The sequence below is a fragment of the Peromyscus maniculatus genome, chromosome 1 (assembly GCF_049852395.1).
Source record: "Peromyscus maniculatus bairdii isolate BWxNUB_F1_BW_parent chromosome 1, HU_Pman_BW_mat_3.1, whole genome shotgun sequence".
NCBI lineage: Eukaryota > Metazoa > Chordata > Mammalia > Rodentia > Cricetidae > Peromyscus > Peromyscus maniculatus.
Genome location: NC_134852.1, coordinates 180,884,206 through 180,911,316, shown reverse-complemented (window position 1 = coordinate 180,911,316; position 27,111 = coordinate 180,884,206). Strand labels below are relative to the sequence as shown.

The following is a 27,111-nucleotide window of genomic DNA, read 5'->3' as shown; positions in this document are numbered from 1 at the left end:
TGCAGCACTCAGCATCTCCTCTGACTCCACCTTCTTCTCCTTGTCTCTCTCTTTGGATTCCCCACCTGGCTCTATTCTGCCTTGCCACAGGCCACAGCAGCTTCTTTAGTAACCAAGGATAACAACACATATTCACAGGTACATAAAGACCATCTCACAGCACCTAATACAACAATAAACCATAGTAATTTCATTATCCACCCTAACATATTTCCCAGCTCTTTTCATAATTTCCAAAACTATTCCTAGATGAACAAATGTATTATACATGTTTGCTACTGTGAGATACCTCAAAAAACCTAAGACTGGAAGAATATAAATAATTTCTCTGGCACTGGAAAGCCAAGAGACTTAATGGCCACATTGTTAGGTCTACTTTCAAATAGTCTTAGCTACCAATAAAATAACCGAATGTTGCCTAGTCTTGAGAGGTTTGTCTGAAGGGATGGCTGTATTACAGTAGAAGGCACTGTGGTGATATTGTGTTCCCCAAAATATTGTGCACCCTAATAAACCTATCTGGGGTCAGAGAACAGAACAACCACTAGATAGAGAGGCCAGAAAATGGTGGCACACACACCTTTAATCCTAGCATTCCAGAAGCAGTGACCCATATGGATCTCTGTGAGTTCAAAGCCACACTGGAAACAGCCAGGCATGGTGACTCACACCTTTAATCCCAGGAAGTGATGGCAGAAAGCAGAAAGGTATATAAGGTGTGAAAACCAGGAACTAGAGCTGGTTAAGCTTTTAGGCTTTTGAGCAACAAACAGTTCAGCTGATATTCATTCTGGATGGGGACTAAGAAGCTTCCAGATCAGCTGAGGAATTGGCAAGGTGAGGTGGCTGTAGCTTGTTCTGCTTCTCTGATCTTCCAGCATTCACCCCAATATATGGCTCCAGGTTTGTTTTTATTTTATTTTATTTATTTTTTTTAAAGATTTATTTATTTATTATGTATACAGAAGAGGGCATCAGATCTCATTACAGATGGTTGTGAGCCACCATGTGGTTGCTGGGAATTGAACTCAGGACCTCTGGAAGAGCAGCTGGTGCTCTTAACCTCTGAGCCATCTCTCCAGCCCCCCAGGTTTGTTTTTATTAATAAGATCTTTTAAGATTCGTGCTACAAGGCACCACCTGTCTCTGCTAGAAACACACCCCTATATCAGAGATGCTTACCCAAATGGAGTCAATTGATGTTCTCTGAGTTTCCAGGAGAGAGATGGGACAGAGTGAGAAACTTTCCAGCATGCTGTCATTTGGATGTTTCAAATTCTACACTGCCTGATTTCCAAGCTGAGAATCCTATTTTAAGCCAAAGTATCACCATAGAAAATGATTTTGCATTTTTAATACAAGTTGTCCCACAACAACTGTGTGCAAATCCTGGAGTTCAGGGCAGCTGGAAAAGGGAAGAGGTTGTCACAAGACAACTCCAAAGGGAAGCCATTGGAGCTGAAGGGCTAGCAGGTTGCACAGGTGGTGTTCAGAGGCATTCCTCGCACCATAAAAGACCTATCCATTTCCTTAAGTGGCTGGAGGATTGTGCTCCTCATATTTCCTGGCACATGTCTGAAGTGCAGGAAAACTCTACAAGGATGTCATTGCTGTTAGGGTGACAGAACAAGTTATTTCTCATTCTAAACAACGTTCTTTGACATGTGGACTGCCCATCTGGAAGGTAAGCATTTGGAGAAGGCCTCTGGCCTTTAGCATCCACCCAAGTTGTTGTTAAGGTCCGTTCACCAACTTCCAGGACAAGACTAAAATTCAGACATCCTAGAATAACCTTGCTATCAGTCTAGTCCTTTGTGTGTGTGTTGATGGGGCGGGGGGAGTGAGCGGGAATGGAGTTTGGTGTGCCGAGGAAAACTTATTTTCCTGACAGTAAGGCAATCAGAAGTAGCAGTTGCAATAGTAAAGACAACCAAAATACCCAAGAGAGCTGAAGGACACAATTCAAAAATGAATAAGCTTATCTTTATGGAAGATGTCATGTGTACTTTACAAGAGTTTCAATGTAATCATGGCTTAAGCTTTGTTGTGCACAAGGGATTGAGTTAATTATCACCAGGAAAAATTTCCCCCAAATTGTGCTGTGCTTAAATATGCCTAAAATAAATTACTGTGAGTCAGACTCTCCAACTTCAAACCAACGTTGGCTACTGAGTCGCACTGAACTAAATTTCCTTCTTGCCCTCCCTGGACTGACACTCTGCTGATCACAGTGTTTGCAGAGATCCCCTCATGGGGCAATCTCATCCCTGGTTCCTCCACTTTTCTCTCTGTTTCTTCTTCCCAGGAGATGAAATACCTCTCATCACCATGAGTTCAGTGCTTCAGCCTCGATTTTAGGACTTAGCTGGCAACAAAAGGCTGTCTAAAAATGGGATTTTGGGTGGAAATGCCTTAGATATATCCCAAGTAACTGCAGCAGCTCTCTTGTGCTCAGCCTTAGGAAGAGCTTTGTTGCGAATTTTTCTCATCTGCCTCAGTCATTAATGTTTCTGAGCCAGACAAAAATTTTGCTAAAATCAACAATCCTACTTTTCTATATTGTTCACTCTCTCTACCATTGTAGTTACAAAAAAAGGGAGGGTACCACAGCCCCCAAACCCAGGTTTTCGGACAACTTACAGTGCATCATGGGGGGGGGGTTGTTGGTGACTACTATAGAGAGAAGGAACATGGGGAAAACAGCTAAATCTTCAAAACTATCACAGAAACAAAGAATTTAATGAGTATGAAATGTCTGTCTGGATACTATAAATACGTCATATCTGATGATGATGATGATGATGGCAACCAACACTGTCTTGAGCGATGACTGCACATTGATCACAGATATCCTTTAATTCTCACTTTAACTCAATGAGGTAGGCATTATTAGCCCATTTTTAGAGAGGACACATCTTTGGCTCAAAGGGGTTATGCAACATGCCACCAAGCTATGGATATGAGTGGTGGAGCTAGGGTCCCATTCTCATGCACCACGACATCTCAACTTCTTCCGTGTGCTATGAAATTCCAAAGCAGCACTGCCCCATGTACCTCCCTGTGCTGTGGAAATTGTGTTTGTCTTGTCCACTGACATAGACTGGAGCTACATACGGCTAGCAAGCACTTGCCAGGTGTCTAGGTAACTGGAGCACTGAATTATAATTTTACTTAATTGAAATTACTCTCTATTCACATAGCCATATGTGGCCCATGACTATCATATGGACAACACAGCACAGTCTCCACACCTTACCAGACTGTGCAGCATTAAGTGGGCATGCAACCATGTCAAGGGAACAGACTTAGACTTAACTCCATTAAGAAAATTCCTTGAACCCACTCTACCTTGCCATCATAGGGGCAGTGGAGAGGAAGACACAATAAACTCCATTCTCTTGCATACGGTCCCCTACTATTTCAAGGCTTGAGCCTCAGTCTTCCCTAGATCATCGGTGCGGTAATTAAAGTACTCTGTGAACGTTTGTACTCCAAGCTTTCCACGTGACAGGAAGAGCTGCGCTTTTTGTTTGTTTGTTTGTTTTTTTGAGACGGGGTTTCTCTGTGTAGCTTTGCGCCTTTCCTGCATCTTGCTCTGTAGACCAGGCTGGCCTTGAACTCACAAAGATCCGCCTGCCTCTGCCTCACAAGTGCGGGGATTAAAGGCGTGCACCACCACCGCCCGGCAGAGCTGCACTTTTATAGGCTATCATCCCCCCAGCTACCCACAGGTCCACTGTGTCAGCTAAGCAGGAAGTCTCCTCAGAAAGCTCCTACACACAGTAGCTTAGTTCAGTTCCCAGAGTGGCCAATGAAAATACTTGTCACCAATAAAAAAGTCCACAAAAGAATGCATTTAACTTCTCAGTGTCCCTCAAATTATTTCCTTATTTGTTTTCCAAGAAGGGTTTCTCTGTGTAGCCCTGGTTGTCTGGAACTTGTTCTGTACACCAGGCTGGCCTCGAACTCACAGAGATCTGCCTGCCTCTGCCTCTGCTGGGATGAAAGGCATGTGCCGCCACTGCCTGGCTCCTCTTCATTACTGTGCACCCACTTCCTAGAGCCATGCAGATGTTTGTTCTGTAATTCCTACTTCCACAAAATGTATTCATTTATCATAGTGTAGACAGGCTAGCTAGATCTGTGGCTGGTTAGAAAGTTCTCCACACCACTTCATAATGAGCTACTTCATGAAGTCCTGGAGCAGAGTCCACAGGAGCAGGAGGTGTCACCGGGGAGAGAACATGACACACAGGACAGAATTGGATGGAAATGCCTAGGGCAAGATCACCATTCATAACCAGAGACAGTTCTGAGGCTGGGCTGTGGCCTGGAAACAGGGACAGAACTCAAGGTTGTCCTTAGAGGTTAAGGGCACCTGCTGGCTCTTTATTTTAGGAAAAAGGCATTTTCTTCTTTATTTACCTCAGGAGGAGGCTCTGAGGAGCAAGCAGGGAGGCTGGCGCTTGGCCAGCAGAATAATCATCTGAACTTTTTATAACCGCGCCACAAAGGAAGCAGGGTGGGCTAAACAATAGCAAGCTTTAAAAATAAATATCCGAGGGCAAGAGACTCCTCAGAGTGCTCTCTGACGAAGCTGCCACCCACCTGAGAATGGAGTTTTCGTGACAGTCGCTCCCTTCTAGTCAAGGTGTCGTGATGAACTCTGTCACCGAAGTCAGGCGTTCGCTAGCGCCTGAGTGGACATAACATCCAAGCTCAGGGTTACACAGGCGTTAAACCACTGTCCGGGTGACTCTAGCTGGGTCACCAGCAGAGAGGCAGGCCAGTCGCACGAAGAGAAATAAGCATGGGTTTTGTCCCCAAGCTCGATGTACTCCTGTACACAGCGGTCTTTAAAAGCCTGTGTCTCCTTCAACTTGCTAGTGAGGAGAAAGCTGGGTGGGCAAGCCCGGCCTGCGCGGCCTGTGAGGATGCCACCTACAACTGCGTCATCAGTGGTCAGTGATGTGTGTCACTGAGCCACAGAACACACGTGATAAGCGTCCTCATAGCCATTCCCCCTCCCTCCATCCTTCATTGCACAGTCGTTCAATATAGCTTTTAAAACGTTAAAAATTTCACACTCCAGTCAGTGTAATCCTCCAGTGGTATTGAGGCTAGAATAGTGAACTCTTACCCTGGGGGATGAGACCCCACAGACATCTCTCCAGCCTGCACGTGTACCTGCTGGATACATCACATCCCCCTGCCCTCTTTGTCAGGCCAAGCTCCCCCTCAAAGCCTTCACTCATGCCCTTCCTCTCCAGCCATTATTCCACACTCCTCATCTGGCTTTTAAGTCCTTTCCTTGGGACCCTTCTCTGAGCACCAAGGGTCCATGCGTGGCATCCTGCTTATTGTGTTTCACTTATAAATGAACATCAATGGACCCATTAACACTTTTCTTACTAGCCTATAAGCCTCATAAAGTCTCTCTCTCTCTCTCTCTCTCTCTCTCTCTCTCTCTCTCTCTCTCTCTCTCTCTCTCTCACACACACACACACACACACACACACACACATACACACACACACAAATATAATGTGTGTGTGTAAATGATTAGCATATTCATGTGTGGTTGTCTACCCCAGTCTTCTGGAAAGCAGAATGTTCTAGAACGGAATTCATCCGTCCCAGGTGCTGCCCTGTGATTAATGTGATCTCGGGAAAGCAGCTTAATCTTGTTCCAACCTCCGGTCTCCTTATCTCTACAGAGGGAGACAAGACTCCGCCCACTTGACCACTTCTTAGGGTTGCAACAAGGAGTAAACAAACGTGTCACCATTTTTAAAACCGTGAAATGTTTTCCTTTCATTTTCTAGGGAAAACAAGGCTGGATATAATCTGACTTTGTTAATCGAGGGTCCTGGAAATCTCAGCTATCAAGATGAATACTTCTGGGATGGAAAAGGTAAAAGAAGTATGCAGAATGTGTTTTTTGTGTGCATGTTTCACTGTGACATTTCTATTTCTTAAAGACACTCATACAAAGAATTTCCTTTAAAACAGGTTGCATCACAACTCTACACTCTGTGAAGTTAACAAAATAAACTCATCCTCAGATAGGATGAGTACTGATCCAGGTTTGATGGTTCAAAGCCTGTCAGGAAACAGTGAGTAGCGTGGGAATACAGCTCAATTGGCTTAAGGGCCTGCTATGTAAGCCTGGGGATTGGAGTTTGGATACTCAGCACCCACAAGAAAAGCTTGATGTGGTGGTAGAAGTTTGCAAGCCAGCATCATGTGGGGGAGACAGGTGGGCCCTGCTAGCCAGCCAGCCTAGATAAAATGGCAAGTTCCAGGTTCAGTAGCACTCCGTTTCCAAAAACAAATGTGTAAAATGGTAGAGGAAGACACTGACCTGTGGACTCCCCATGTGCACAGGTATGCATACCTCTACAACACATCCCACTGCAGTGGGCATGCACACACACACACACACACACACACACACACACACACACACACACACACACAGTGTATGATTCTTCTGCTGTTTGGGTTTTTTCTGTATCACAGAATATTGGAGACACTGGTGTTTGGGGGCAGTTGTTCAGAAGATCCCAGGAGCTCTTCACAGGCTTGTTATTCAATGAATGCATTCAACACAGTACAAAGAATTGGTTCTCAACCTGTGGGTCAAAACCCTTTTGTGGGTCGGACAAACTTTTCACAGGGGTTGCCTAAGACTATTGGAAAACACAGGTTTTCCTATTTCCTAAGACTATTGGAAAACACATTACAATTCATAACCATAGCACAATTACATTTATGAAGTAGCAATGAAAATAATTTTATGGTGGAGGGTCACCATAACATGAATTGTATTTAAGGGTCTCAGCATTAGGAAGGCTGAGAACTGCTGGTACAGAGGATCTGAGTAACTCAACTATTCTCTCCCAATATCCACCCAAAGGTTTTTACAGCAACAGCTAGCACACAGCTCAGTGAGGTGATTTTTGTTTCATAACACAGCTGTAGTGTCCTCATTTTCAGTTCCTAATTCTCTACAATTGGTAGCTGAGGCTTCTAGATAGAACGTATAAGCTGGTGAAAGTCAGGAGCTGTGGAGAGAGTCTTTTAATGTTGGTGGCATTTTTTACTCCATCACCCGTGTTTAACTGAATCCTAATATTGACCATTGTAACTTCTGGTGCCAATTCAGGGACCTTCTAAAAACCTCTGACAGTTGACCCAAAGCACGAGGATCCAGTTTTTACAGTCGCGTACAAGTGATGTATCCAAGGGTTCACAGTTAGTGAATGGTAGAATCGGTGTTGAAAGCCAGGCGACGTGGCTCCCAGGTCTGACTCTCCTGTTTAGCTGTGGTGGATCCTTCCCCATGAGGAGGTTCCTCACGGTGTCCATTTGCACAGAATGACTCAGGTGGAATCACTGCTGTAACTCTCTTCCTGAGTCTGCAGGCTGGGCAGAGTCCTTAATGAGTTACATGAAGTCTTGCGTGTGTCCTTCCATCTTACGCCCACCTCTCCCTTGTTTCTGGAACTCTGGTTGAAGTCTTACATCTACCCTGAGATGTTATGGCTTCTTCCATTCCCTTCTGATTGGAATTCCCTTCCCCTCTCTTTTGACTTCTAGCCTTCCTTCAAACCCCCCTCTTATTTGCCTCTACTGCCTTATTCCCACAGAACACTGCAATATCCTCCTTCTCATTAGAATGGGCCTTAACTTTATGTATTGTGGATGTACCACAGAGCCCGGCTCACTGAAGATGGAATGAATTAATGGTCTCCTAGATCCAGACCCATACTTTTAGAACATTGGAGAGTCACTAAAATCTCTGCAGTATTTCACACTCCTTTATGAGGGGGTTTCTTTTTTTATAATTTAATTTAATTTTACATATCAGCCACGGATTCCCCTGTCCTTCCCCCTCCCACCCCCCTTTCCCTAAGCCCACCCCCCATTCCCATCTCCTCCAGAGCAAAGACTCCCTTGGGGATTGAGTTCAACCTGGTAGATTCAGTCCAGGCAGGTCCATTCCCCTACTCCCAGGCTGAGTGAAGTGTCCCTGCATAAGCCCCAGGTTCCAAACAGCCAACTCATGCACTGAGCACAGGACCTGGTCCCACTGCCTGGATACCTACCAAACAGTTCAAGCTAATCAACTGTCTCAATTATCCAGAGGGCCTGGTCCAGTTGGGGGCTCTTCAGCTATTGGTTCATAGTTCATGTGTTTCCATTAGTTTGGCTATTTGTCCCTGTGCTTTTTCCAATCTTGGTCTCAACAATTCTCGCTCATACAATCCCTCCTCTTTCTCACCAATTGGACTCCTGGAGCTCTACCTGGGGTCTGGCCATGGATCTTTGCATCCATTTCCCTCAGTCATTGGATGAGATTTCTAGCACAACTATTAGGGTGTTTGGCCATCCCATCACCAGAGTAGGTCAGTTCGGGCTTTCTCTCAATCATTGCCAGTAGTCTATTGTGGAGTTATCTTTGTGGATTTCTGTGGGCCTCTCTAGCACTTTGCTTCTTCCTATTCTCATGTGGTCTTCATTTATCATGGTCTCTTTTTCCTTGTTCTCTCTCTCTGTTCTTGATCCAGCTGGGATCTCCCACTCCCACAGGCTCTCTTTCCCTCGAACCTTGCCCTTCATTACCCCCACTCACGTCCAGGTTGTTCATGTAGATCTCATCCATTTCTCTGTCATTGGGTGATCCCTGTGTCTTTCTTAGGGTCCTGTTTTCTAGGTAGCCTCCCTGGAGTTGTGAGTAGCAGTCTAGTCATCTTTGTTTTACATCTAGTATCCTCCTATGAGTGAGTACATACCATGTTTATCTTTCTGAGTCTGGGTTACCTAGTCAAATGGAGCCTTGAAACTCCTGGCTCCAGTTCTAGCTGAAGGCCTGCTCACTTGTGGTTGATACCCTGAGACTCAGGGTCTTAGTGAAGCGAGGCCACTTCTCTGCCACTTTTCATTTTGTCACCGAGCAAGCAGCACATTCATGGGAAGGCTACCACTTTTACAGTATCTGTCCTTTTCCTTGGGTGGAAAGCATTATAGAACCCAAATTAATGTAGTAAATCCTCTAGTGTCAAAGCTACGTCCTTGATCTCTGGAGGATGTCTAAGTTGTCTTTACAAAGCTGCCCTGGCTCATTGCCAAGTTCCCAGACAGGGCTGGGAGAAGGAAAAGGGGGCATTTAAAATGCAGGATGAGCCCACTGGCTCTGGATGTCATGTTGGGCCTCATCCTTGCCTTCTCCAGCCCAGGGTTTTCAGTCTCTAAACCATCTTGAAATGGCAATTTCATAAAAAGAAAAGAAAAAAGAAAAAAACTGAGTGAAATAATGAACTACTGAAGCTCCAGGAGAGCCAGCATGCTTTCTTCCTGATGTTCACGTCCAAGCTGTCAGCCACCTGCTTTTACAAGCAGGTGGCTTCCAGGGAACACCAAGTTGTATGACTAAGTGATACACGCATCTTCAGGTCTGCCTGTCAGGATGGGAACACCCATCTTGGCTATCAGAGGACCTTGGTTCCATGAATAGGTGGGTGGCTGGAATTCACCCTTTCAGAAGTGGGTTTGCTTTCTTGTTAGTTTTCATGTCGTTGGGGTTAATAAGCATTTGTTAATAAAACTGAGTGAACCCTGCCTGAGAGAGGCCCTGGCATGAGTCTTTCTCCTGGGTGTGAGTGTTTCCAGCACACAGCAGACCATGAGTAAATCAAGATGGATAGCACTAAAGAAAGGTAGACTTTGAGTCTGGATAGTTTTGGTGTGTGATGCTTTTTTACTTTCAAGGTGTTTTTTTTTTTTAAATAATAAAGGTTGCATATGAAAAAGAATGCCTTCACCAGCTGAAGCAAGCTGATGGGTCGTGTTTTACAAGACCCAGTGTAAACAGCGAGGCTCTTCAGTTCTTCAGCCCACTTCACTTGGTTCTCGTCCACCCTTCCATTCTACAGCACCGTCTCAAGACATTATATAATTAATAATCCTTTTTCTATACAGCGTCTTAGGTAGCCCAAATTAGGTTCAAACTCACTATGTCACTATGTAGCCAAGGCTGGCCTTGAATTTCTAGTCCTCCTGTCTCCACCTCCCACGTGCTGGGATTACAGGCGTGAGTTACTACACCTGCCTTAAAACCATAAGGTCACAGAAGGCTTCAGTGGTTAAAAAGTTATGGGAAAAGAGGGGTTTCCTTTTATAGTGGAAGCCAAACCTGAAACATTCTGCAATCCTAATCTAGAAGCTAAAGTAACAATCACTTTATAATCTGTAGCAATATTTTTGAGCACAAGTCAAAGTATCTTGGAGAATCTCACCACAGATATACACCCAATCATTCAACCAGTGCTATCCTGGCATGGCTGTTTTTGAAAAATGGAGGGCAGACAGTTTGTACTGATGTCTAGTGTTTGGTGATGTGCCCTGCTCAGGAAAGGGACTCAGTCCTGGGATTCGCACACACGGCCTGGGAGAGACAAGGAGGGAAAGAAGGAGTTTCCTCAGCTCGGCATAGACTTGGAATGCCCCGAGCCATTGGTGAGGGACGTTTCCCAACTCGCCCGACTCATTCTGCGCACCCTTGTATGCTGTTGGCATTTGCAGGCAACAGGAATGAGCTTCTCCCTGACCTGGGGAAGAAATACACACTGAAAGCCAACATTGATCTGATTCACCCTCACCTGGACATTCTCCAGGATCTACTGGCTACGTGGATATCCAACAAGCCAGCAGGTACTAGGCTTAAGTACTTTGATGGTGTTCACAAGCAAAGACCAACCGTTCAAGGCAGCAAAGGAGGCTTTCTCTAAGGTGGATGGATGGTCTCCATTGGTACATATTACAGGAAGAGGACACACTTCCTGGGACAGGACGTCTGGGTGGTAAGGAAGCCTTTCCGCATTAGAATCAGGCGTTGGGTGTTGGGACCAAGGTGTGACATGTTGGAATGCTCTCATGTACAGGCAGAAGCTTTCCACGGTCTTGGAAGCAGGATGGCTAAGCAGAGGGGAGCCCTGTTGAGGAGCACAGACCCCGAAGAGCCCTTTGTGGGAGGGACTGGATACTGATGTCTCAGCTGCTTCTGATTATACCTAAGTTCCTGGCAATGCTCAGTCCTCATGCACTCTGTGGAGAATTGTTGAGCCCCTTGATTAGATGGAGGAATGGAGGGGAACCTTGTCAGGATCAGAGGTGTGATGGCAGCCACAGCACGGGGCACAGGTGTGCCTGATGGAGCACAGCTCACCTGGGTGGTAACTAAGAGCATCCAGGAAGATGTGCCTTAGAATCCCGGAGTGAGATGGGAAGGCCAGTCTTTTCTTGTGCTGCTGGTGAAGACTCCAGCCATCAGACTTACTGTACTGAAGAAATGTGACCCAGATATAAACCCATGAGCCGTGCAGACCTGCTCCTGGGTTTTTGCAGAGCCACAATTCTCAGGCAGCTCCATCATTTCCCCCATGATTTCTCTAGTGGTTTGATAGAACTTAGCTTAGAAACTGAAACTTTCCAAGAGCATAAGCACACATCTCCACCATGGCAGGAAGGCACTCCTTCTTCAGGATGTAAATCATGGTGAGAATTCTGGCTTCCTATGACACCCAGTCTCTGGAAATCCCATCACTAAACCATGCCCCGCCCCCCTCCATTCTAAAGTATACTGGAGATCTTATGTCAGTTCACCTCTACCCAGGTCCATGTGCATTTAGAAAATAAGGGCATTTTGTTTAGATATCTGCACGTCGTTATCACCTCTTGACTAAATGATTAACAGTCACCCCATACCATTTAATATCAAGTCTAGATTCCAGTTTCCCTATAAACATGATTTCCTAACCACACATCACCAAGAAGGATGCTCAATGTTTAAAAAAAAATGCAGCTGTAACATACGCATTTTTAGTCCACAAGGGACATTGATGACAGGTTAGTTTTTCTGTTATTTTGTTTTTTTCTGCAGGAGCTCACTGTGTTGGTCTTGGGTCCGAGTCTTAGCAGTTCTGCCTCTAACTATTCCCAGAGAACTGATTAAATCCCACCCTCAACCGGCAGCTTCCCAGACACTTCCTTCTGTTGTACCCCCACCCCCACCCCTGTCCCCTCCAGGAACAGATTAGGCTATTGCCCTGTGGAAAGGCATTTGTAAGGGGCTCAGCCTATCTCTGGGTGCAGGGGCAAAGATGAGTGCAGGGAAGGACTGGCATGCCAGGGTAAAAGCGGCACTGCTCTGGCAGGGAAAAGAGCTGAAAAGGGAAGGAGGCAGGGGAATAGCAGAGGCAAAGTCTAAAACCCACAGAGAAGAACTCAGCCACTCTCCAATTTCCTTCTTAAACAAAACAAGACAAAGAAACATCATAACGAAATAAGACCAAAAATGTAAAGAAAGCACAGTGGATCATATTTTACTTCTATTCTCATTGAAAGGCTGTTAATCCTTTTGGGGCCAACTTTTAAAAATGCAAATACAATATGATACAGTCCGGACTGTCACACTGTCTTTTGTGTTATATGATCTGTTTCTTCCTTTTGTTCTGAGTTATAGTGGGAACATTCTCATGGGCCATTCGGTATGTAGCCAAGCAGGCCTTTAGCAGTTGCAACATGTTACCGTATGTGTGTAACATGCATTCACAGTTTATCATTATTATGAAAGCACATCGTGAGGGTCCTACACCTGAGTCTTGGAATGGGTCTCTATGAATATACCCCTTTATGATAAAAAACTGTCAAGAATTACTAGCTAGAAGTGTCAGAACATGTTCCCTCCTGTCTTCCAGAGGACTTCTAAGTTGATATGGTGACGGAAAAGGTATAAATGAGTCCTTTTCCCCACACTCCTGCCGACCCTCTCCCCCACCAGCCTGACGATGAGACACATGAATGTGGCATCTCCCTCCCAGTCCCGCTTTTGCTGATGCTCCTCAAACCTTTGATCTTTCAGTGTTTCATATCAAAAGGACGAGGTGTGTCTTTGCTCTGGCTCCTGGCGATCGGTCGGTGAAGGGAAAGAGGCGAGCTATGGGCTATGGTTGGGACAGAGCTGGGCTGTTGATGGAATCTGAGGGCTGTAAATTATTCCCCTGCATAATTTGCAAGGCTAAGATACACACAAAAACTTCCAGACTGCAAATCAGGAAGAGTTATTTACTGCCAAGAATGATACTGTCCAAACATACACTATTATAGAAGTAGCATATTCATACACATATTTTTACCCTTTCTTCTAAATTTTGGCTTACTATATGAATTGCTGTTTATTCTGGACTAGGTTCTTCTCTTTTTCTTTTTCTTTTATTTTTTTTTTACTTTCCCCATAAACCTGTAGACTCAAACCATGTCACACATAGCTTATAAACTTTGTATAGATACATGCAAAATATTCTATATATGCACAAATGTGAATATTTTTCTTGAGAGAGAAGCCCAAGACTTCGTATTGTCTGAAAGAGTATAAGAACTGATTTAAGGATGTTTAATAGGGAGAAAATTCTGTTATAACTGCAGTGCTTACAGGGGCCTGGCAGGCAATGACAGAGTACCGAATAGGGAATGGTGGTTGGTGACTTTGGTGTCCTCAAATGCATTTGTGCCAGCTAAATTGAATAGCTGTCTCTTGCTCCAGGACACTATTGATGTGGGGAAACATGAGCCCAGTGTTTGCTGATTTGATTTTTTTTAAAATGCCAGAAATCTGGGTATTTATAAGAAATCTTCCAAACTTTAAATGCTTTCAATAATTTAACTAAGCAAATATTATATGAGACAAATAACAGATCTTTTGTCCCCCACTCTGACCCCTCAGGCTATTAGGCTTGAAAGAAACTGCTAATTTTTAATCACAATTAAACCCATAAATAAAAGTAATTAAATGTTCTCTTTAGTTTCCAATAAGCCAAGAACACCAAGATCACTTAAGAAAAATAGTCCCGTGGGGCTCTGGTCTGACTGGAGTATAGCACTTGGGAATAGTCAAATGTGACAGCTTTTCAGAGAATGCTCTTGGCGACAGCAAATGCTGACACTCTCCAATGTCAGTCTCAACACACTGAGCCTTTGCCCTAACACTGAGAAGAGAGTTCTGGAAAGAGGACATGTCAAGACTCCTAATTGCATAGTTATATAAAATCTTGCGTTTTCAAGTCCATAACACTAGTGAGAGACATCATGTCACCTTTTACCAAATTTAAGTCAGTGTAAGAAGCACAGAATGCACCCAGCAGCATACCAACTCCAGATAAATGGCATTAAAAAAATCAAGTTAATCTCTACACAAGGACATTTTGATCTGGAAGAGAAAAACCATTTCCAAATTCAACTGCGTTGTGAGTGCAGATTGAAAAATACCAGTCTTCTAGACTAAGATGCAAACTCCAATGAAACCTTTTCCATGGCTCTTGGCTGCTGACGCTATGGCAGACTTGCAGGGCAGGTACGTAGCTAGTGTGGAGGAGAGGAAGTGGGTGAGGAGCCAGGAGGAGAGGCACCCTCAGGAGAGCTGCCCAGAAGTTAGTGGGCAGGAAAACTGGAGCTGGGCACCAAAGGAGCCAGCTACTGAAAGTATGATCAAAACTGACAGCCATATTTTTCCTGAGGACATAAGCTGACATTTCCATGGCCAAATATGCATTTCCCCATTCTGTGCCCTAGATAGGGTTTTACTCATAATACATTTAAAAATGGCATCTTGAGCACAAGACATCACATGTTGGACAAACGAAGGTTTGCACTGTGGTCAACAGTGCCAGAGGGACAGTGACACAATGGAGCAAGGCCACTTTGAGAATCTCGTTAGACTTCAAGTCAAGGGAAATGTGCTTTGGGCTTTGCAAATGAGGGTGCATTCCCCCCCCCCCCCGTGTGTGTGTGTGTGTGTGTGTGTGTGTGTGTGTGTGTGTGTGTGTGTGTGTATCTGTGTGCATGCCTGTATAATGCACTCAATGAGTTTTGATTTTTCCATAATTAGTAAAGAACAACCCAGGTTCTCATGGGCTCCTTAAATAATCAGAGAACACAAGGTACCTGTGATCATGCTGGATATAATCAATGGCAAAATGACAAGCTTCAGCATCCTCATTAGAATTTCTCCAGGAAAAGCAAAGTAGAATTTATCCAGATTTGAGAGCTCACTGTGTCCACGAACCAAGACTCCTATGGCAATGCCTAAGAAAAACAGGGAAGAAAAGGAAACACTTTTAGTTCTCTTGCATATAATTTGGGGGGGAAGTACTGCAGAATGCAAATTTCAATGGCAAGAAAAGCTGTTTAGAGCATCTCTTGCAAATCTAAAAAGTTTAGACTTACAAAATCCAGAAGGTAGTGAATAGGAAGCATGCATTTTAAAAATGTAAAAAATAATATTCTTCACATGAAAGATTTTGTTTTCATTTCCTCCTCATTGGTTCTATACATTGTAATGACACATCAGTAAAGACTAAACCTCATCATCACAAAGTTCTTGCCCCCTTTGTCTGTTTTCTTCTCTCTCCTGTCCCCTCTGTTGTACCCAACAGCAAGTCCAGGTTTCGTGCACACTCAGTGAGTGCCCTAACACTAAACTCCATCCACACTCCCCAAATCCATCATCTTTTGTAACCCACTATAAATCTTTTCACAGGTCACCTTATACTTTATCCATAGCAGAGACCGTCTATGTATTTTATGGTTTATGTATATTTGTATTTTTCTCATAAGTGCTTTTTACAAAATAAATTTTGGGGACTGAAGAGATGGTTCAATGGTTAAGAACACTTGCTGCTCTTACAGAGGACACAAGTTCAGTTCTCAGTACCCACACGGAATGTCTCACAACCACCTGTAACTCCAGTTTTGAGGGATCTGACTTCATCTCACCTCCTTATACACCTGCATGCATGAGTTGCACCACACACACACACACACACACACACACACACACACAGAGAGAGAGAGAGAGAGAGAGAGAGTAAACAAATCAATTCATCTGTTTATGCAGTTTTTATAATTTTAATGGTTCTGTTTGGATTTTAGACAAGTCTCTATGTATTCCATAGGTGGCTTTAACCTTGTAATCCTCCTGCCTTAATGCTGTGTGGTGATATATTGTTTGTAATCTAGGAAACAAAGCTTGCCTGAAGATCAGAGGACAAAGCTAGCCACAGAGTTAGCCATAGAGGTCAGGCAATGGTGGCACACACCTTTAATCCTAGCACTTAGGAGGCAGAGGCAGAGGCAGAGATCTGTCTGGATTTCTGTTGAGTTCAAGGACACCCTGGGCTACATGATTAATCCAGTCTAAAAGAGAAACAGTGCCAGGCAGTGGTGGCACACACCTTTAATTCCAGAACTTGGGATCACACACCTCTAATTCCAGCACTAGGAAGGTTGAAACAGGAAGTGATATGGCTGGGCAGAGAAAGGAATATAAGGTGGGAGGAGATAGGAACTCAGCTTTTTCAGGCCGAGGAGTTGGTGAGGTAAGAGGTGGTGGCTGTGGCTTGTTCTGCTCCTCTGATCTTTCAGCTTTCACTCTGATATCTGGCTCCAAGTTTTTATTATAAGACCATTCAGGATTTGTGCTATAGTGCTGAGATTATAGATGTGTAGTAGTACCACATCTAACTAAATTATTATTACTTTGACAAGTATAACATTTTGGAACACCAATGTTGTCTAATGCTTTTCATTCATTATTCCAGTTATTTCTAAGTCATGGAATACTTAACTCTATCAAATCAAGAGTCTTAAAAAAAAAGACTATTTTTATTTTTAGTTATGTATATATGTGTGTGTATCTGTGTGTGTTGGGGGCATTGCACACATGAGTGCAGTGTCTGTAGAGGACAGAAGAGGGCATCAGATCCCCAGGAGCTCCAGTTACAGGCTGTTGTGAGCTTCCCCAGGTGGGTGCTGAGAATTGAACTCAGGTCATCTGGAAAAGTACTAAATGTCCTTAACTTCTGGGCCATCTCCCCAGCCTCAAGAGTCCTTTTATGAAGTTTCTAGTCTTGATTTCCTTATATTTAGGATTTGTAATTATGTAAACACAAGTATGCTGTCATTATTAAACAATCTGCAGGTCCCCAGAAGTGCAGTCTCATGAAAGCTGCTCTACTTTAGACACCAATCATAAGCCCTGGGTAGTGGCCTGAGTTTCTGGCTGAACCTCTCTAAATCAGGGTGCCTATGGCCCTCCCTTGGGTTCAGTTAGTTTGCTAGAACAGATTACAAAATGAAGCGAACATTAAGGATATTACAAAGCACGGGGATGAATAGCCAGGGGTGGTGACACACAGGCCCACAAATGGGAGAAGGGGCACAGAATTTCCCTGCCCTGTGGCATGCCACTTTCCAAAAACTCCATTTGTTCATTTATTTAGAAGTGTTAAAACCTTTTATAAAAGCCTCATTGTACAAACACGATTGATTACATTATTGACTATGGGTTTATCGACCCTTTCCCCCTCCCCTAGGAATGTCGAACCACATGGTTGGTTCCCCTGGCAACCAAAGGCATGCTCAGGCTAGGAAGGTCTCTCACTAATCTCAATAATGCAAAGATTTTGTGTGTGTCCAGCAGCCCGGGGGTCCCCATCTTATGTACTGTAGTTTCAGTAAACTACATGAATCTCAGTCTTAAAACACTGCATGGAAAAGTGCGGAAATAAATCATAGGTTATTTATAAATTGTTTTTAAAAGAGAAAAAGAAACAAGAAATGTTATAGATTCTCTGAAATCTTGCCTTAAGATGTCTATGTGAAAACCAGCCGCTGTGTGGAGGCCCAATTTAACAATGACTTTGATCACTAAAACTCATAAAATATTAAGATTTTTCTTATATCTTGTTCCAAATCCTTCAAATAACGTCTAATCGCTCTGTTTTGCCCTCCCCTCAACACACACACCTTTTTTAAAATGAAGAAATAAATGAGCTGGATGACTGTCACCCCTTTCTTCCTGCATGTGACATGTTAGCCTGATGAGTGACATGTTAGCTGGAGGGGGAAAATGACTAAATCACGGGAAGTTTCACAGAGGATCTCACTGAATATGCAAATTCAGAAACTCAGATAGTTTAGGAAACCTCCGAGTCATTTGGGCACAGTTAGTCACCACAAGGCAATGAGTTATAATGAACAATATAATCTTTATTCAAATACAGGTATCCATCCTTCACCCACTTCTAGTCTAAGTGGATGAACCCCACAAGATACATTTTGAAGAACCTTAGCCTTTACCTAAATTTTGGTCTTCTATATATTCTGCCTTGACTCGTATTGATACTTAGATATTTCCCAAATTGTAGCTATAAAACAGAAGAACTGAATTATCAATCCAATGCAGTTCCTATGCTAAAACCTAGAGACTCGTAAGTAGTTAAGATACCAAAATATTCAAAATATTTTAAGTAAATTTAAAAGTCATGACATTCTCTTTTCTTGCTTTGCAAATTGCCTGTGTTCAACTGTTTCAGGTAATCTTGGGTTTTTATGTAAAAGGAATCTTGGTATTTAAAAATAAAGGTGTCTGTACTCAAAACCAATAACAAGAGCAGCCACAGACTTGCTCCACTGAGCAGCAGACCCTACGTGTTCGACCTTTGCATTTAAATTAACAATGTACAAGAACTAGGCCTGTAATCATCTCCGAGCCTGTAATCATCTCCTACCCATATGAGTGCAGGCTGGCTAGGAAAAACTGTATTATTCTTTTCAGCCTTTAGCCAGATATGGATTTTTATGGGAGAAACAAAGGAGCTGCTATGTGGAATAGTTGAAAGTAATGCATGATGAGCAAATAGGTCATTATATTTGGTAATTATGATTTCTATCATGCTCGTTTGAAGTTGAATGCCACAGTACCCTAATAGCTCTCCTTTCAAAGAATAGACACGTCAACCAAGTTCTGAGGGAGCAATCAGAGGTTTGCAGCTGGCACCCTGGCATCCTGACCTAAAAGGGTCTGGTGAGTAACCTCAGCCAAGGGGTACAACTTGAGAGTGAGTGTGCTTTACTTTGGTTTCCAGAAAACTTGGAAACATCAGATTCAGGACAATGGTAGCAACTGAAAGCCTATACTCACTAAGGATGTCTGTTCAATGCAACAATGTCGGCTGTAAGGGAAACTCAGAAATCCCTGGGACCACTTGATTCTGGAAGTTCATGAATTATAAAGCTAGGGTGTTAGTGCATAAGAAGAAAGGCATCTTCTGAACTCATGCCCACGACTAATGGAAAGTTCTAGACTTACACAGCTCAGTGAAATGCTTGCCTCTTCCTTTGTTTACTGAGCAACCTGGCCAACTCTCTGGTCAGCACTGGCTCCCAGTTGCTCAGGAGCAATAATTTCAATGAAGTGTTGCCTATCTTGTTTGTGATGTTTAGCTTGTTTCTTATTCACTGTTTCCATGCCAACAAGCGCTGTGGAATAATCCTTCTATACACTGTGAATATGTATTACTCTCATTGGTTAATAAAGAAGCTGATTGGTCTATAACAAGGGAGGGTAAAGTTAGGTGGGACAATTAAGCTGAGGACACTGGGATGAAGAGAGGCAGAGTGAGAGAGTCACTAGCAGATGCAGAGAGAGTAAGATGGGCACACCACACTGAGAAAAGGTACCAAACCACATGGCAAGGCATAGATAAAAAATATGGGTTAATTTAAGTATAAGAGTAGCTTGTAACAAGCCTGAGCTATCGGCCAAGCATTTGTAATTAATAGTGAGTCTCTGTGTCAGTTATTTGGGAAGCAATAGCAGCGAAGGAAAACTCCACCTACAAACAAGTATCCACATCTGGTATCAGGAACCCTGGGCTGGGTGAAGGTGCACAAAGTCTCCAAAGCCAGAGGGTGCTGTGAAGAACTTCTAACCTGGAAGTGAACAGCCAAGTTCACCTAGGAAGGACAGTTCTCCAACTAGGGAGGGCGAAGATCAATGACCTCTCTAATAAGAGAGAACTTTGGCCAGGCCAAGAGAAATCCTCAAAGATATAGTTATTAACTAGACACAAGCTGCCCTAGAAATGGACATATATATCATTCTGGGGTTTCCTTACATCTGCATACATCTGCAAGGTGATCCCTAAGCAGGTTCAGAGGTAGATTAGGAAGAATACTGGCAGTAGTTGAAGGAGCTCAAATTCTAGTTCTACCAATAGTGAACTTAACTTCTTTAACTTAATGCTCCCTTAGGCTGGGGCAACCGTTACATCAGCTGACTCCAAAGAGCCCTCCTACTGCTCAGGAGGCTGGATCTCACTCTAGCTTTGATTCTCTCAGCTTAAAATCAGAACACAGAATGTCTCCTGAAACCTGCCTATGCCTTCTCCAGCTCTTATGCTAACACACACACACACACACACACACACACACACACACACACACACACTTTAGTAACCGAGAAGAAACTAATCAAAACCCCAGCTAAGGATTCTTAAATTTGAAGACTCAAGTTTGAAAGAGAAGATTCAGGGAATGCCATCATTTCATTTTCCATATTCTGGACAAATAATAAAGCAAAAAGCAGGGGTGGTGGTGCAGCTAACATCAGCTCAGTCTATTGTTCCTCCTCTTCCAACCTCAGGCCCTTAAACTTTCCATTTTAAATTATAGTTCACTAGTACATAAATTAATTTGAGCTTGAAATAAACACTACTGACAAAGGAAAAATAATTATCACCGGAATACTTGCGGAGCCATAGCATCACCCTGAGCATTAATGTAACGGGCCTTTTTGGCCTCCTGGAGCGATTTTGAGCCGCACGTTAGTGATAAGCACAGAAGGAACTTTCATTATGGCAAGAGGCATATGCTGGGTGTACAGGGCAGCTCTCTGTCTTTCCCTACACAACAGTGCGCCTGTACCTTTTCCTTATCTTTTCTCGCTCCTAAAGCTCGTCACAGGAGTTTTATCTTAGAAACCAGATGCATGGGTTTGTAAAGCTTTTATTTTTTTGTTTTCAAGTCCTTAAACACAAAACACTGTTCTATCCATATTGGTAAAGATATACTGTAAATAAAATAAGTCCAAAAATTCATCCACAGACTCACCAACTTAAATATGCAAAAGGCAAGATTGTTTTTATTTTCCTATCATCTATCACTGCAGCTACTCATGTATTCTATGTTAGCCATGCACTGAACTACCCATGTTAGCTATGCACTGAACTACCCATGTTAGCCATGCACTGAACTACCCATGTTAGCTATGCACTGAACTACCCATGTTAGCTATGCACTGAACTACCCATGTTAGCCATGCACTGAACTGCCTATGTTAGCCATGCACTGAACTGCCTATGTTAGCCATGCACTGAACTGCCTATGTTAGCTATGCACTGAACTGCCTATGTTAGCCATGCACTGAACTGCCTATGTTAGCCATGCACTGAACTACCCATGTTAGCCATGCACTGAACTACCCATGTCAGCCATGCACCGAACTACCCATGTTAGCCTCTACCTATGTTAGCCTCTACCTATGTTAGCCATGCACTGAACACCTCCAATTGAATTTTCTCTTACATGTCATCTCTTGTCATTTTAATGGGTATATAATTAGAGGATATTTTAGGGGTGTGAGCAGGTGTGTATGGATATTTGTATGTAGGGTACATGTATCTATGCAGGTATGTATGTGGGCAGGTGCATGTGTGTGGGTGTACATACATGTATGTGCACATATGAAGAACCAGCCTGCCTCCATCTTAGGCTTGAAAGCCATTTTGTAGTAAAGACAGATGAGATTCTTCCCTGTTTATGATTAAACCTCTGTTTCTCAAAGATTGGGCTATGCCCCACCTGTAAGCTTAACTACAAACGTTTCTGTACTGCGTGTTCCAGGAAATGGCAACCATGTCTTCATTTCAAAAAGTTTTTATAAGCATTGTGCAACTTTACCTGTGCTTCACAAGGTTATGTGACTACCTGTTATGACTACCTGTTATGATCGCCTTGTTTTGATCCCCTGCTTGTCCTGCTCCTGTTACCCACCTTTCTCCTTTGAGATACTTTTGTCAAAATGAGAAAGAGAAAGGGGTGGGGTGGGGGGCAGAGGACAACGTCTCCATAGAGGAGGAAACTGCCATCTAGTACTCGAGCTGGCTTTGTATGTGATAATTATTGACTTTCAACTTGCAAGCGCTGGGGGGCGGGGTAGCCTGGCTTTGAGATCCCCCTAATGGGGATCATTTACTACCTCCAAACAGGTTTGTCTTGTGTGTTGGACGATTAAATTCTTAAAAAACAAATAGGCAGTCTGCATTAGTTAAAATGTAAAATGATCTGAAAAATGATAAAAATAACAATTCATAATAACAAGTTCTTAAAAATACTACTGAAAGTTGAAGTGAAATGCTAAAATAAACTAATTTTAAAAATTAGAGTTGATATCAAAACTCAAGGTAAATTCTAAAAATGTGCCCCTCCTCATCTCCTTCTCTGGCCCCCCTACTTTATCTCCCACCTATCCCAAGTCCACATTAACTTGTCTCCATCATACAATCCGGTCGGTCCTGAATCCCCTTTGGTCTTAGAGGCAGACATCTCAGTTTAGACTGTCCCTCCCCAACATTCCTAAGGATTTGTGCTGAAAGCCATCTTCAAGCTTAGTTAGTGAGTTTTCTTTTTGGTCATTTGGCTGAGCCTGTTAAACAGAAGTTCTGTGTCCTTGGCTTCTGTTTTTCTGACCAGAACCCCACTAAGTATCTGAGAACCACTGGCACAAAACGGACACTTCTTTAGATACCCTGCTCCCGGGTCACACCGCCTTTCTGGGGACATCCTCATAAACCTGATCCCTTATAGACCCTATTTCCTTACCTTTTAGAGAGCAGCCTGAGACACAATAGAAAAGTACTTCCCCCTCAGCTAGAGAGAGAGAGAGAGGAAGAGAGAGGGAGAGGGAGAGGGAGAGAGGGAGAGAGAGGGGGGATTATCTTAAATCTGTGCTATAAGCTTCACTTTTTGGTCTTCTGTGTTACTCAGCCTTTCTTACATCTTAAAGAAACAGAGCTATATAAACTTGCTACCATCTTTTTCTAAAGCAGGGCACCTAGATTTTGTGTAATTGTGTCCTGCATGTCTGTGATAATTGTTTTCATATGTTGTTTGTGTCAAAATAATTTTTTAACAAGTTGGGACCACTTCAGTTCTCCTTTTTTAAAAAAAATATGTTTGTTATATGCTAAAATTGTATTTTGGCATGCACAATTAAAATGCACATGCAGACTTACAAATCTAAGTATTGATATATTAAAAGACCTAATACACACTATCTTATTAATGTGAGTACTCTTAACATCTTTAGACCTACTAAAATAATATCTTTGGGTATATTAATGTTTCATAAAACCTTAAAATGCTAATTATTTATATAGCATAACATTCATTAGTCACAAGATTTGATTGAGCTATAAAATTTAATGTTATATACATAGATTTTAATAAAGGTTTGTATATATTATAATATGTATATATAATATGTATATATTATAATCAGTATCTCATATAATGGTTAGCATAAGAATCATGATTTCTTTTTCAAAATATTCTTAATATAAAACTTAATTAGAATTTATTTATTAAAGCTGGACTATATATAAATTAATGGATATATATATATTTACTAAAGATTCTTGTATTAATTTTCATTTTCATCATGGAGAGGATTATAGGAAATACAATCCCAACAAATAATAACATTCAAAATCTCTAAAGGTCAAAAATAAAAAGACAACACATTCCTCTGGGGCTTATAGCAGATGCTCCAGTCACAAGGGATAGGCGGCAGCTATCAGCCTACAGGACTTGTGAGGTCACTCATGATGAGTTTAGGCCCTCGGTCCCCAACTTTTCCTCAGTGGACAAGAAAAGCAGTGATGAAACATAAATGGGGAATGGAACATAAGGACCACCTGGCAGATGGCTACAGGAAAGCACAGCCTGCAAATACCGAAGAATACCTAGATGGGGCACTGTCTGGGCATCTGGGCGGAGTTTTAGTGAGACATAATAATGTCCTTTATACCAGAGGTACTGAAGAAGATGAGGAAATGAGAGAACAGCTCTGTTTCCTGGGGATTTTAAAAATATTTCTGTATTTCTACACAATAAAGATTTGTTTGCTTTTTTTTTTTTTTTTTTTTATTTTTTTTTTGGTTTTTTCGAGACAGGGTTTCTCTGTGTAGCTTTGCGCCTTTCCTGGAACTCACTTGGTAGTCCAGGCTGGCCTCGAACTCACAGAGATCCGCCTGGCTCTGCCTCCCGAGTGCTGGGATTAAAGGCGTGCGCCACCACCGCCCGGCTGATTTGTTTGCTTTTTAAAAAGAAGATAATCCACTTCAAAACAAGCAAAGATTTTGAATTCATATATCTCCATATAAGATATAAAATAACCAACAGATACATGAAAAGAAATGATTAGGGAGTTGGGGATTTAGCTCAGTGGTAGAGCGCTTGCCTAGCAAGCACAAGGCCCTGGGTTCGGTCCTCAGCTCCCCTCGCCAAAAAAAGAAAAGAAATGATTAGTTATGAATAAATCAAAATCATAAGTTAATATTTCTATATAAAATATAAAATGACCAACAGGTACATGAAAAGAAATGATTAGTTATGAGTAAATCAAAATCATAATATTTTGTGCTCATTGGGCTGGTCATATTAAAACACCAACAATAACAAACTTAAGTTAGAAAATGTGTAAGGACGTGGGAAACTGGACTCCTTCCATCCTGTGGGTGGGATGTAGAGTGGAGCGGACCCTGTGGAACACTGGCAGCACTTTTAACAAGTTCATCACAGTTACCTTACAACCCAGCGGGGCCACTCCAAGGCGGATAAGATGTCTACCCAGGAAAAGAAAAGACATCCCCACAGATCCCCACAGGAAATGTTCACAGCAATAGTAGTAATGACACCCAAAAAGGGAAAGCCATCTGAATGTCCATCAACTTCTAAACAAAGGAAGGCACATTTCCACAGGGGAATGCTATTCGGCTCTAAGAAGCAATGCAGCACTGACTGGCACACACTCCAGCCTAGCTGAGTCCTGAAAACCTTATATAAAGAAAGAAGCCAAACATATAAGCTATTACTATGTGATTTCATCCGTGTAAAATGTCCAGAGCAGACAAACCACAGAGACAGACGGGAGAATGCTCATTGCCATGGGGGAGGGGAAGGAGAACATGAATAGAAATAGGAAATTAGATAATGATGATGGCTGTATTAAAAAAAAAAACTACACCCAGCAAATACCATTGAATTGTATACATAAATGAATTACATTCAATTAAAAGGATACAAACACACACACACACACACACACACACACACACACACACACACATGAAAATGAAGCTTTCATGAAAAGCTTAGGTTTTAACACTTCTAGATAAATGAACAAATTGATTAAAATGGGAAGAAGAGCCAGGTAGTGGTGGTGCACGCCTTTAATCCCAGGACTCCAGAGGCAGAGGCAGGTGGATCTCTATGAGTTCGAGGTCATCCTGATCTACAAAGCGAGTTCCAGGCCAGCCAGGGAGGGCTACACAGAAAAACCTGTCTGGGGGAGCAGGGAGAAGGGGGGATGGGCGGGGGAAGCAGATACTAACACTGAGTGTGATCCATTTACATTTTGATTGATGAACAACTTGATGGCTTTTCCTGGGGTGGGAAGGATGGTAGCAACATAAGGAAACTTGTTTATTCTTTTCATCATCATATTAACGGCACAATGATTGCCAAAGCTGTGGCATTTGTTCCACTTGGGAGACCGTGTGAGAGCTTATCAGATCTGAACGTCTCACCATCTGGAAATAATAGTTGGAAGCCAGACATGTTTATTAACAGCTTAAAAGGAGACTCGTCGGTTTAAGAAAAGTTGTGATTACAGACTGTGCTTTATAACCTGCAAGGGTAGTGTTTGAGCGTCTCATTTTCACGTATACAGTATAAAAATGAATCAAAACGACCAGTAGAAATCCAGGATTATTGTAAGAGGAATGTTACCTGCAAAGCACTGGAAGACAAACCAATCAAAACAAATGATGTTAAAAAATCATCTGTCATTAGTGAAAGAACGACCTTCATGCCTGTTACTGGCAACCATCTTGCTAAGCTTTGTGGAAGGTCCTGGTCCCTACACGGTTTACAGCCTCAGTGGGTCTGATTTATTTCATGCTTTTCCTGCATGCATGGATGTGTACCACATGTGTACCTGGTGCCCACGGAGGCCAGAAGAGAGTGTTAGATCCCTAGAATTGGAGTTAGGAGCTGCCGCGGGGTACTGGGTACCAAACCTGCATCTCCTGAAAGGGCTCTTAGCCGCCGAGGCATTTCTCCAGCCTCCCTGATTTCTTGCAAGGAATTTCCAGGAGATTTTCCATCCTGGAGCTGAGTCCTCACTTTCCGTTTCAGTGTGACTGCAAACTACTTAACCTCAGTGAGTATCCATATCAGTTAAAGGAGCAGCCAGGCACCTGGCTATTGTGAGTGCTAAATGGCCTAATGAAAGCAAGACTCAGCCCTTCCCCTGTCCCAGGGGAGAGCTCAATCAGTGTGTGCTATGATTGAAGAGTGACAGGGGAGGGGAGGGGAGGGGGTGACAATAATACCAGCAAAAGCAGGCAGAACAGCACTTCCGAAATACTGTATTCCCTAGTACAAATATAAACAGAGTCAGATAACGGGAAGAGAATTCAAGAATCTGGGTTTTAATTCTATTTCTATCACCAAGCTTTGTCATCAAACCTTTCACTTTTGGTTGCTTTGCTCTGAAAACCTCAACAAAGTTATTTAGGAAATAAAAACCGAAGGAGAAAATGCAACATAAGAAACACTTTGCATTCTCAGTCAATATTGTCCACGGTTCGTATTGTAGGACATACAGATCTTTTACAGTTATTCTTACTTCCCAGAAAACCACTCCAATTATAGAGATATTTTGGGTGAAAAACTCGCAGGCCCAAAGACATTTCCCAGTGGATGGCGGAACAAAATTTTCCACTGAGAACAGGAAGAATCCCAACTTCAGTTTATTCCAGCTCAGCTCACAACACACTTCAGACTAACCAACATGTGTGCAAGGCCCAGGCTTAGAGACAAGGCAGAAAGATGCCAAAGACCCCAGAGCAGACAGGAAAGAGGGCA

General features: G+C 42.8%; 1 protein-coding gene across 1 annotated transcript in view; it reads right to left on the bottom strand.

Moving 5' to 3' along the window:
* The window catches only part of Slc1a1 (solute carrier family 1 member 1), a 76,899-nt gene that overhangs the window by 25,884 nt on the left and 23,904 nt on the right, over positions 1-27,111 (bottom strand). Inside the window, exon 2 of the mRNA XM_006991083.4 lies at positions 15,004-15,144. Coding sequence (XP_006991145.2) covers positions 15,004-15,144 — 141 coding nt within the window. The remainder of the gene's footprint in view (positions 1-15,003; positions 15,145-27,111) is intronic.